General features: G+C 46.3%; 1 protein-coding gene across 3 annotated transcripts in view; it reads right to left on the reverse strand.

Annotated features, from left to right (window-relative positions):
- The window catches only part of LOC135909358 (uncharacterized), a 258,447-nt gene that overhangs the window by 220,521 nt on the left and 24,386 nt on the right, over positions 1-13,540 (reverse strand). For all 3 annotated transcript variants that reach the window (XM_070532577.1, XM_065441307.1, XM_065441306.2), the window contains exon 2: positions 7,967-8,134. In XM_070532577.1, coding sequence (XP_070388678.1) covers positions 7,967-8,134 — 168 coding nt within the window. The remainder of the gene's footprint in view (positions 1-7,966; positions 8,135-13,540) is intronic.

Genomic DNA, 13,540 nt, shown 5'->3' on the forward strand with positions numbered 1-13,540 from the left:
ATTTTGACCGCGGTCCACTTGTCGCAGCTGGTAGACACGTGCTGCTTCTCTCTTGAATGGTTGTTGGACGATCGTGCCCGAAAATGGTCCGTATACTTAGCATTGTATTGTGTGGCGTAGCCGTTGAAGTCCTCGTCGTAGGCCCAGTCTTGATCGCTGCCTAAGCCGTCTTCGGCAAAGTTTCTTGCTGGGAAAATATACTCGTTGACTTCGGCTTGCGTTGAGTGGGCTTGCACGTTGAAGTCTATCTTCTCGTCGTATCTGGGATTTCGGCGACGCTCTCCGTCGTCGTGTATGTGCGTCCGATGTGATAATTTGAGTCCGATGAGGTGGTGGTCAAGTCTCTATCCTGTCTATTTGTGCGACGCGAGCAGGAGGTTGCGGACGGAGAAAAACATGGTCGCCCGAACAGTGCCTTTATTCTTCGTCTTCCTCTTTCTCCGCTAGTGCACCTTACCATCCTTGTGCGGTTCGTCACATGCATATAAGACAAAAAGTAATTTCGTTCGTTATAATATTTCTAGGTTTTTATAACTGTTGTAGGCAAAAGCAGTTCTGTGGAAGTACGAAAGGTATGAAATTTAATTGAAGGGAAAAATATGTATTTCGCCTTGGAGTAGCACAAAGTTAAGGACATTCGTACGTCTTTCTTATAAGGCAATTTGCAGTTGAATAAATAATATTCCTGTTCCCGTGACACGAGAGTGGAATCAACACTGTGCTACCATCTGAGCTACCACGAAGGAGGCAAATTGTGCTTTGTGCTATACTCAGGTGCTTAACAGCTTTCTGTCCTCTTTTAGGATCGTTGTTATTCAGAAACATGTTCCGATTTGAATTTAGATGACGTGTCCATGATAATTCACAGGAGGCTAGTGCTCCAATATGTGTTGCTAATCTCTTGAACTTGTTTTGGCTTCGCGTGAAAAACTGTTGCTCTTGTCTTACAAATGAAAACACTGTAGGCACTTTTATAAAGACTCCTAGGCAGAATTCACTAGCAATCTGCCAATGTCATAACCAAAACCCAACAGCATGTCCTGTTTTGAACTTGCTTCTGTCTTGGTGTTAGTAGTCTATGCCAATTTGTTTTTACTTTAAAATTTTTATTTATACTGCAATGTTCCTGTAGTGACAAGAAAACACCAGCACTCACTGCTCACTTTCATTCTAAAGAAGTGTTTGCTTCTATAGACCTGCGTTTAGCTCGTGAACATGTATTTTTTTGAGATGCAACAAGTTTTTCCTTGCCTTTACGGTAATCATTATTGTTAGATATAGCTTGAGAGTTTACTGTAAGCTCTGCATAGCTTTGTAATATTTAGGCTGAATACATAAATATGGTTGCGCCGCTGGTATGTTACAGCGAAGTTCTTAGCCTCTAGTCGGTCGGAATTTTTCGTCGCGTGCTCACACAAAAATGTGGGCCAATCCCAGAGACTAACAATAATGCGGCAAACCCCAGTGCGCTGCTTTACCAAGAGGCATCACATGACATCATTGGTGACATAATCACTTGACGATGACGTCATCGCGAGACAACAGATCAAGGGTTGCGAAATGACGTCACGACGAACGTGATGACGTAATGACATGAAGTTATCAGGCGACAGCGTCACGTGACGACGCCATTAGCACTTAATGCAGCCCTTAAAGTGATGATTTCACCACGTGAACTGTGGTGTGGCAACATCATCGCGCGACATTTGACGTGACGAAGCAATAACGTTACGTCATCTTCATAAACGTGACCTCACCACTTGGTCACATGGCTTTTGGTACCATTGGAGGTTAGCGTCGCATTTTCACTTCATGGGCCATATTATGCTTCCGCATTCATAAAGTATACCACGCTTTGTAGTTGTTGTGCCCGCTTTCCACAGCTTCGCTGTTCATGCACGGTCACACGGCCGGAATGGAGAGTCATTTTTGTTCGTTGGCTTCAAGTTGACATCGACTGAAGGTGGGGCGAGAAGTACTTTGTCTTCCTTGCGATATTGCTATACGACTTCCACTATGTGGTTATTAATGTATTGTTACTAGAAAAAAGCTGCTGTACATGAAGTCATTTTTGAAGCGTACTTTTTTCTGGAGGTACAGAATAGGTTCCGATGTATTAAGCAGCGGAAACCAACTCTTCTGTCGGTGCCTATCATTTATATGCTGTCGATTTTTAACATGTAGGTTTTTCCATATCTGACCTCACACTTTTATACCATCAAAATGTGTTAAAGCGTTGACGTTAAGGACCTCTTGTAGCAGAAGATATTATATAATATTATACTGGTACTATTATTATTACCAGTAAAATGTGTTAACGCGATAGCGTTAAGGGCCCCTTGTCTCAGAAAATACGGCATCCAGCGTCGATCATCTTGTGAGCGAAAAATGATTCCGAACCACGAATACTCAACCACGCGGGCCTTCTGTGCTGCGCAAAGATGGCACTGAACTAATTAAATTTCTCCAGGTACACTGCGTGAGAAAATTGTTAGCTACGATTTACACACAGCTTACGGATGTGACAATGTCGTATTTCAATTCGAATATACGAAAGAACATAAAACGAATAAACTCAAAACCCTTTTCCAGCGTTTCCACCATTCATAGAGCGGCGCGCCCGGTTCCTTCTGACACCGTCCAGATCGTGCTTGCCTCAGCGCACCCGCCTTTCTATCAAAGCTCGTCTTTGTGCATAGCATTCGCTGCCATTGTTTCCCGGAAACATTACGGTTACATAAGCTGCAGTTGCCACGAAGCGCGGGAAGCAGTCAGGGATCTTGGAATACTATTTCGTTCCACTCTTAAAGACGGAGCTTAAGCGTGCTCCAAAATTTTCGTTCCTGAATGCAAGGTGGCAAATTTATCTGTACCGATCGCAGCCAAGAAATTGTGGAGCTTGTATACGTTGATGTCATATTGTATGCTCGAAAGCACTTTTCGGCATCTCTGACTTTGCATGACGTGAGACAATACGTGGCTCCACAGCCGCATTTGTAGGTCGCTGTGCTCTGAACTGTAGGCCACTGTGCTCTGTGCACTGAGCCACGCACCAGTCCGCGTTCCAGCTTTAATGTCCCCGCTGCCGCTTTGGTGTCCTGGAGGCGCTGCCAATAATGCGATATAATGACACGTTGATTTCAATTAGTACAAAAGACGATTGAATAAATATAATTACGTCCAACCGCCAACTTGCGACGCTAAGTTCGCCACTACCACGCCCCACGACTTCTTCCGGCACGCCTAGGGAACTCACGCTAAGGAACTCCACCGTAATGCCTAGGCAGGGTCGTATATTAAGGAGAAAAGTCCCCACATTTCATCTCTCGCACCCACTCTTACGCGCGCATGCGCGCAAACGTTCGTCTTCTGCGCAAGTGCCACGTCCTGCTGTACCTACTAGCAATTGTAAATGCACGGCCGGGTGTGCATGGCCGCCCGGAGGCATCTTTACAATTGCTAGTAAGTACAGCGGGGAGTGGCACTTGCGGAGGCGCCCTGCGTTTGTGCGCAGGTGCGAAAAAGAGTGTGTGTGAGAGATGAAATCTGGGTGCTTTTGCTCCTTGAATATTCAACTGTCCCTACATACTACGGAGGCGAAGTTTCTTTGCTCGTGTTGTATGCGTTTGTCCCTGGGCGTGCCGGCATTGCGGAGTGGGGTCTAGTTTGTTTACGCTCCGACGCTGGCTGCCTGCGCGGTGAACCAGGTGAAGCAGTGTGCACTGACGCCTCATTTCGTGATCGCTGCGTCTAAACGTTCGTTGGGAGTGTACCTAGAGGCTCCATATAATTGTGATCGCAATAAAAATGCCTTAAGTGTACACCTCAGAAATAGACAGCATGGCTGAACCTAAGAAAATTGCGTTATCTGATAACCGTCGTACAAATGCCAACTAGAAGCCCGCCAAGGTAGAGGTGCTCGAGGGGTTGTGGGCATGATCACATACATGTGCACATACATATGCATTTTTTACTAATGTTCGAAGACAGTTTAATAAGCGTGACCTTTTACACTCTGTTATAGATACTTGCAATGCACACGTTTTCGTAATACCAGAAACCCGACTTTGGCTAGAAGTAACGACTAGCAAGTTTTTTACTTCAGGTAATCAGTATTCTGTGTGTCACTGTGATCGCGGACAGGTGGTGGTGTCGCCATTAGAAAGTACTCTCATCGTACCACATTAATATTTCAAGTAAGTTGGAAACCGCATGGGTAGTCGCCGAATTTACCACGTGAGAAACAATTATTGGCGTCTGTTAGCGTCCCCCTAGGCACAGTCCCATTTTCGTTAACCATACGACGTGATTCATTCTGCTGTGTTTCAATTCCACAACTAACCGCTTTTCTTTAGGGGGGATTTCAACATCCGTATTGTTTCGTGGGATTGTGAGCCACTTACGTTGAATCTTCCTTCTTCACTCGCTAGAGATTTTTCGGATATGTGCTCAGCATTCTCTCCAACACAATTAACAAAACAATCAACTAAAATAGCAGAATCAACAGCTAACGCTCTTGATCTCGTACTATCAACACACCCTGAATACGTTTTTAACGTCACTCACCTGCCCAGTATAAGCGACCAATTCATTATGCTATTTTACATGAACACTTCACGTTAAAAATGCAAAAACACAAAGAAAGTTATGAAAGATTACATACTTGCAAACTTTCTACTAATCAACAAGGAACTTTCACCTTTTATTGACGGCTGTCACGGTGATTGAGGAGAGCGCATGGTACAATCTAACTAGCATTTATTTTTGTCCACGGCAAATGAATCAACAAATAAATGCATGGCTACTCGTACGATAAGTGCGAATGCTGATGCACCATGGTGCAACCGCTACATAAAACGTTTGTCGAATAAGGAGAAAACACAAATACCTTTCGCTGGGCAAACTACGAACAAGCTTCCGCCGTATGGCACATGGCAGTCATAAAGAATGCTAAATATAATTTTCTCTATACCATGCCGCCTTCAATGCTCTCCTACGATCCCAAAAGTTTTGGTACATGTTTTATCCAACAGTTATAGCGCAGAGTCTTGTTGATCCGGAAGGGAACACTATACCTCGTGCGCAGTGTGTTAAAGAAGTCTCTCTCCTCAACTTTTCCATAACAACTCCAAGAATGCTTCCTCATGTTAAAGCTTCAGATATTATAGTCGTGTCTCCCATTATAATTGACTATAATGACCTGGTCAAAGAAGTAAAAATTTGACAGGATCCTCCTCACCTGGGTGCGATTCCATTAATCCTAGGTGTCTAATAAATACACTGTGGTGCTCACCAATTATATTTTTTTAAATTTTCAATAGTCACTTGAGATTAGTTCCCTTCCCACCTACTGGAAAATTCAGACGGTGTTTCCACTCTCTGGTAACAAACACTCACCTATAAATTGTCGCCCCATTTCTCGAACTTGCATTCCATGCAAAATCTTCAGGCATATTTTAACGCGATAGCGTTAAGGAGCTCGTGTCGCAGAAAAGCCGGTGTCGTCGGCGTCGGTGTCGGCGTTTGCGGCGTTGACCGTGAGCGATAAATCACGGCAGGCGCTTCATAAATCAAAAGCAACTTCCAAGATTGGCCCGGTGGGAATCGAACCAGGGTCTCCGGAGTGTGAGACGGAGACGCTACCACTCAGCCACGAGTTCGATGCTTCCAAGCGGTGCAAACGCGCCTCTAGTGAATGCGGTGTTGCCTTCGAAACGAGCCGTGGAAAGTTATACTGCGGTGTATATCGGTAATTATGAACATGTAACGTACAGAAGTCACAATTACACGAGTTGCGAAGTGCGTTTCCGCTGCATTTCTGCGCTTTCCGCACACGCAGAGCCATCTTGCGGCAAACACAGAAGACCCCCTCCTCTCAATGTACGGCGCTGCCCCGACAGGAGGCGCGCCGCGCGCGCATTGGGACCGCTGCCAGGCGCGTCGCGGGACTCCCTCTCCCCTGACGACGCTTCGCCGTGCTCCCGGTATAGATTGCTATCTATCTCTCTGCCCATGCCGATCACGACGTTTGGCTGGCGCAGATCGTTTCCCCTCCGAGACACCGAGTTCTTTGGTTCATTCCGTTCGCTCAGGCGCACGTTTCGTTGCCGCGCCGAACGCTGCGTTGCTCGACGCTCACCGCGTGATAGGTGGGCGCTAAGTCCGATGCGGCGCGCATCGTAAGTGATCGCTATGCCGTAGCGCATTGTCTTATACCCCTTGGCGGGTCGACGGGAACGCTGTCGCGTCCCACTCTTGAAGGCGAAGCTTAAGCGTCCTCCAAATTTTTTACTTTCAAATCTTGTTTCTTTCCATGAAATCACTTTTTTCTCCTTCACAACACGGTTCCCGCATTAGATCCTCGTGCGAAAGTGAACTCGTATATTTCATTGACCGTTTTCATGCTATCCTCAATGATTCATCTTTAGGTGCCCATATATATTTAGAATTTTCAAAAGCCTCCGATAAACTATCCCATATACTCCTTTGTATAAGTTGCAAATACTAAATTTTGGGTCCAAACGGCTTGCATTGCTTGAATGTTTTTAACAAATCGTTTCCAGATTCTCTCCGTTAGTAACACCGACTCTCCCCCGAGTACTCGTTCTTCGGGTATTTTCTCAAGGATCGGTAGTTGGCCATCTCCTCCTTCTTATGTTCATTAACGACTTCCCTTCATGCGCGTCTTCCCATATAAACTTTTTTGCAGGTGACTGTGTAATGTTTCGAGAAATAACTAGTCCTAACAATGCTACTATTTCAATGTCTGATCTTCAAGCGATGTCCGCTTGCTGTAACATTTGGTGCGTGGAAATAAACACTAAAAATGCAAATTTGCGCCCGTATCTCGGTCTACTAATACAGCAGTTTCATATCATCTTTATAATTTAGATATCATCGTCATTTAGATATCTTGGCATCGCTATATGTGCAAAACTAACCCGGAATAATCACATAGAATCCATAATTGCCAGTGCCAACAAAGCACTTGTATATCTTCGCCGGAATTTCTCTCGCGCTCCTCAGGCTCTCAAACATTCGCTTCATAAAACATCATGGTTGCTCTCGGCTCGTTTCAAAACTGTTTTTATGCCACAGAAGAAAAGTTTCACAAGCAGACAGGCCGTCTAGAGACCGCTGGTTTTCTTGCTTGCTTTCTTTATCTGCTTCTGAGCGTTTGTTGAACGTGCCGACAGTATATCACGCCACAGAGTGAGCGCAGAAGAATTGCTGTAATCCCCTATTTGCTCTCGATTTCGCACAGGCTAAAGAATGTTGCCGGCCACTAGGCATTGGTGTTATTTTTTCGGATGGCAAGAAAGTTGCTAGTCTATGCGCTGCAATTGATAGGCCTGCAAAGACTGGCGCAGGAGCAATTATAACGCTTGCTCAGTTAAACGTGTTAGTAAGTACACAGGTTGTTCTTCTGGAGTGGTATGTGGGATTTCTCGCACGTATGGCAACGTCTACATCAGACAGATTAGCCAATCTGTAAATATCAGGCTACGCGAGCGTGCTGATTCCTTAACGGGAATGGTGTCGCCCCATCTTGCCAGCCATTGTCGTGATTTGGACTGCGCGCCTTCTTTTGAGGATACCTAAATTATTATAACACACCACGATCACCGCACACATCAGATTACTGAAGCATTCAACATGGACAACAAGAAAAACATTTGTATAAGTCAGCCATTAGTTTCCATTAGATTATAGACCGCTCCTGAGTATAGGAAATTTTTTCGCATGCAGTCAGCATGATTTTCATGATTGCTTTCAATGTAACCTTTTTCTCCAAAAAATAAAAAAAACTTTGAGTTAGATAACCGCTCGTCCTTTCTTATCTCTTGTGTTTCGTTGCTTATGGATAGGTTCCGACTCGGCCGCTTTTCAATCCTTCTGCAAATGAATCCCTCTCCCACGCCCCCTAAAGCATGTCGTGCAGACGCACCGCTTGATTGGCACCCACCTCAATGAGCGCACTCTGGGCTTCGGTGGTCATATCCATCCCGCTTTGGCGGCGGTCGTCGCAGGTCGTCGCCTGCATTGTCCCTGAAGTCGAGCTCAGCGCCATTCGGTGGTCGCCTGTCCATAGGTGTGACCTCCGAGGTGACGCCCCGTCGCTGGTCCTCCGTGCCTGCAGAACATTGTCACGTGCAAAGGTTAGCGCGCCGTTCCATATTTGAGTGTAATAAAGCTGAAAAAAATAAATTAATAATGAACGCTGATAAAACGGGCTTGTTTCATTACTGAACCAAACCAGGCTATGGCAGAAGCCCAAGCTGGTGAGCGTTGCAGGAATGTTAAAAGTAGTAAGAAACAAATTACTTTGTTGGCGCCTAACAGGCCCAGTTGTGCACTTTTGTGGCGGTTTTGAGAGTCTGCATCCTTCCATGACCTTTACTGCTGCAGACCCCGAGCAACGTCAGGCAGTGTCCATTTATTCACATAGCATGCCGCAGTGCGATTAAATCTCGCCAATGCGACTCGTTGTCAAGACCTTCTTCATGACATTCGCTTCAGCGGTGCTACCACAATTTCCCACTAGCGTTGCGAGACGGGTGCAGTGAACGGGTAACGTAACAAGACGGGTAGAGCCAGGGTATAGTTAACTATAGCGAGGGAGTTGATTCCTCTGAGCAGTGGCAGTAGCCTTGCGTGGTGCAGCACGGCAACGTATCGCAGCCACATATGACGTATATCTTCCTCTAAGAATTTATGATGCTGGTGACTACCCGCCGTGGTTGCTCAGTGGCTATGGTGTCAGGCTGCTGCGCACGAGGTCGCGGGATCGAATGCCGGCCACGGCGGCCGCATTTCGATGGGGGCGAAATGCGAAAACACCCGTGTACTTAAATTTAGGTGCACGTTAAAGAACCCCAGGTGGTCGAAATTTCCGGAGTCCCCCACTACGGCGTGCCTCATAATCAGAAAGTCGTTTTGGCACGTAAAATCCTATAATTTTTAATGCTCGTGACTGTCTCGATGGTGCGAAATATTTATCGTCGCTTGATGTCTGGTCTGGATGGTGGCAAATTTCTGTCGATGGCAACGAACCCACGTTTATCGCATCTGAGGGTGTATACAAATAGGGCGATATATTTAGAATGACGTTCTGCAAGTGAAGCACAACTACAAGCCCTGTCATTCGAAACTCGAACAAAATGCTTGCTCTCAGCGGCCGCACCGACAACGAGCCAATCTCGGTTCAGCCACAGGTTTTCGCATTGCAGCGTGTGTTGCAAAGTTGCCTTGTAGTTCTCAAAGCTTTGCGATTCCGCCGCGCACAAGCCCGAAAAAAAAACGATGACGAAATAATTTTTCTGTGCACTATTTTGGCGTGGAATAAGACAGCGATTCATGATTTCATCGTTTTCCGATAGTAGAAGACGACGCTCCATGTAGAGCGACACGGATAAGGAACTTGCGCATTGCGAAAAAGGTGACTGACATGATGGTGGTTTGTCCTACACGTTTCTCTGGGACGACCTTTTTTTATTCCCGGCGAGTATACCATCGCTTTGTTTTTATGCATTTTAGATATGTTGCTGGCGTTTCAAATCGCAGAGTGTAGTTTATTTACGCCGATGCTTTAATAAATGAGTGATGTACGCTTCAGCTGCATTCGGTTCGGTTAGTTCAGTATTGCATCCCAGCATTAGTGGTACTAATCCCTTAAGCAGCAGCATTATTCTCGCTAATGCGTTTTTGTGCCGGGCACCGGTAGCAAGAACCATAACTAGCTCGGAAGGTGTGAAGTTGATCACCACACGTTAGGCCGCGAGGGGACATACGGTTCTGATAGCATACTTCAGTTTAGAGGTGCACGCAGAAGATGCCCTTTGCTCATCGAGCGCGATCAGTCATTAGTTTTGCTCCCAAGAACTTCAGAAGCAACTGCAAACAACGCTCGTTCGAGAACTTGAGCATTCAGCCTGACCACAGCGCCGCCAGATTGCCTTTGTACACTGTGCACACAGCAAAATTCCACCCGTGCACTTAAATTTAGGTGCACATTCAAGAACACCAGGTGATCTAACTTCCGTAGTCCCTCACTACGGCGTGTCTCATAATCGAATCGTGGTTTCGGACCGTAAAACAACAGAATTTTAAAATTCCATTACAAATGGTTCGATTCGTATTCACGCCATGCAGTTACACTAATGCCAATGGCATCGCGCAAAAGAAAACCCTCGCTAAATTTCGGAAACCTATTGGAAGAAACACCACTTGGTCTGATTAGTTGTTTGATGGGTGCCTGCTGTGTTCCCAAGCTTGGACCCTACGCCCAGCACTGCACACTGCGAACACGAACAAGTGCCAGCCATCAGACGTAGACTATATGTTATCGTACGAATAAGCTAACCGTAAAGAGAAAGGTGCACCCCGACTCTAAAACAGTACTCTCATTTACTTTTTCCCAAGACACACTGACCAGGCAACTTAAAAGCTTGTAGCCATGTATCAGTGCACAATGCCCGTAATGCCTATATATTGTACAGTGCTATGTGATATACTTCAATACGAGTCACACTGCAGAGTTGCGTAAGATGGTCAAAATGGTCGAGTGACATATCTGTCGCGGTGATGCAACGCCCAGAACCAATACTCGCACCCTTCGGAGAGGCCGGCTAGGCACACACACTTTCATTTTTCAACATCCGGGCTGCTTGAAAGGCTCTTATAGTCTATAAAAAATCTTACGCGACTCACAAGGCAGGCCGGACGTTTTACACGCACAATGCTATTCATTGCACGGTTTGGTCGCTGAAATCCTTGCCACCGATCAAAATGAGGTAATCCATAGCAAGGGTCACTTTATGCTTGGATGAAACGATTCAATTTTACGCCACAAACGAGAAAATGGAGCTCAGCGCGATGCAAAAGAGCCGCCGTGAATATGGATGTTGTAGCTATCTTTATTTTGCTGGTCGAAAATTTTGCCAGCACACGTAATGAATTCTGCAGTTACAAGTTGTTCTTCATGATTCGCCTTGGTAAAGACATTGCGGTGCTATTAAAACGGATACAGTGGAAAACATGTGCGCTACATTGAGAAGTAATTTGTTAGGATCCCATAGAAGCCCTGAATCAGCATACAAAATATACGTATGCGCGCGGGTACACCATGAAAAAAAAACGCACATGTCGCTTTCAGATTGCCATCCAAAATTATCGCTCATGCACTTCATGCCTCTTAGCTTCCCCCTTCGGGCGCTACAGACAAATTCGGGAACGTGTTTATGCATTCTCTCCGTGTGAAGAATACGAGCACAACGAGAGACGCCTGTCTTTATTCAGTTCACCGATTTTCCTATATCATCTTTTTCTTAGCATAGCTCAGCGTTTACTCACCTGGCATAAAAGTGTCACCATGCCTTGATTGTGCTAGAAGTTCAAGTGAGTATCCATCTCACTCCAGCGTAGTCATTTACATCGGCATCGAAACACCCGCAGACATTGTAGGCGTCATCGAAGGTGGCCAAAGTGTACTGCTCGACAGCGAAATTAGCGTCGCAAGAGGAATCGCTTGACTGCACGGAGGAAAAATGAAAGTGATGCTAGCAAACTTCAGCGAGGAGTTCAAACTCGTCAACAAGAGCACCCCGATCGCATACATACAGTAACTTGCGGAACACAGCAATACGTTTGTCTTCTCGGATTGTGACAGATCTACTTCAACGGCCCTGGTTCCCGAAACGGCTTTCGACACGAATTGAACTCTTCCTAGGCATCAACAGCATGAGCTTCGAAGTCCTCTAAGTCACCGGTAGAAAGACTGCTCTGTGGCGTCATCAAAGATTGGAGAAATGCCAATTGCGAAGCATGGCAAAACAACTGAAGATTGCGCTCGACCTCATCGCAGAGCGCCAACCGAGTTTCGTCACGAGAAGGAGAAGCCATAAAGCAACAAACAAAATTATCAAACCGTCGAAAAGCCCGTCGGTCTCTCTTGTTGTCTTGGTGAAGAACGATGGCAGTCTACATTTTTGCGTCGACTAAGAATTGTAGAACACAGCAAGACGTTTGTCTTCTCGGATTGTGCAACGTCTACTTCGACGGCACTGGTTCCCGAACCGGCTTTCGACATGAAATTAAGCCTTGCCAGGCATCAACAGGATGAGCTTCGAAGTCTTCGAAGTCACTGGTACAAAGACTGCTTCGTGGCGTCGTCATAGATTTGACAAATGCCAACTGCTATGCATGGCATAATAACTGAAGATTGCACTCGACCTCTCCGCCAGAGCTCCTACCGGGTTTCCTCACGAGAAGGAGAAGCTATAAAGGAACAAAGAAAATTGTCGAACCGTCTAAAAGCCCGTGGGTCTCTCCTGTTGCCTTGGCGAAGAAGTATGGGAGTCTGCGTTTTTCGCGTCGATGGAAAATTGCAGAACACAGCAACACATTTGTCTTTTCGGATTGTACCACATCTACTTCGACAGCCCTGGTTCCCGAACTGGCTTTCGACATGAATTGAGGTCTTCCCAGGCATCAACTGGATGAGCTTCAAAGTCCTCAAAGTCACCGGTACAAGGATGGCTCTGTGGCGTCATGAAAGATTTGACAAACGCCAATTGCTAAGCATGGCATAATAACTGAATATTGCACTCGACCTCTCCGCCAGAGCCCCTACCGAGTTCCGTCAGGAGAAGCAGAAGCCATAAAGCAAAAAACACAATTACTGAGCCGTCGAAAAGCCCGTAGGGTTTCTCCTATAGGTTTGGTAAAGAAGGTTGGGAGTCTACATTTTTTGCGTGGATTAGGGCCGCCTGAAAAAGGTCACAAAAAGGACGTATGCCCGCTCCCACGAAAGCACGACGCACTGGAGCGACTCTCCGGTGCAAAACGTCTTTCGTCGATGTATCTCTAGAGTGGCTACCGGCAAATCAAAGTCAACGAGGGGGACAGAGAGAAGACCGCCTTTGTTGCGCCGGACACCCTCTTCTAATTTAAGGTCACACCTTTTGGCCTTTGCTCGACAGCTGCAATATTACAGTGCGTGATGGATACGGTCCTGGTAGTCCAAAAGCGGCAGGCATGCCTCGTCTGCTTCGATGACGTCGTCCTCTTTACCAGAAACATCGACGATCATCTCAGGCGGCTTGGAATCATTTTCGAGGCAATAAAGACATTCGGGGTCGCCCTGAAGCCGGAAAAAGGCCGCTTCGCGTATGAAGAGCTCATGTTCCTGGGCCACGGAATTAGCAAGGTCGGAGTCCGTCCGGACCCATACACAAAAAAAACAGCTGCGATAGCAAAATTCCCGCATGCCGTCGATAAGCAAGCAGTGCGCAGATTCCATGGCCTCTCTGCCTACTAAAGGCCCTTTGTCAATGACTTTTTTAGCATTTCCGAGCGAGCGACCTATGTCACAAAATCAGAAGTCGTTATAAGCCAAATAACTCCAAGAGGTTAAACAGTGCCTGCAGTCATCACCTGTACTCACCCGCTTTGACAAAAACTCCGATATGGAAATCCATACCGTTGCAAGCAGCGTAGGCCTCGGTGCCCTGCTAGGCCAAAGAAAGACAGGCTGTAAGTC

The sequence above is a fragment of the Dermacentor albipictus genome, chromosome 1 (assembly GCF_038994185.2).
Source record: "Dermacentor albipictus isolate Rhodes 1998 colony chromosome 1, USDA_Dalb.pri_finalv2, whole genome shotgun sequence".
NCBI lineage: Eukaryota > Metazoa > Arthropoda > Arachnida > Ixodida > Ixodidae > Dermacentor > Dermacentor albipictus.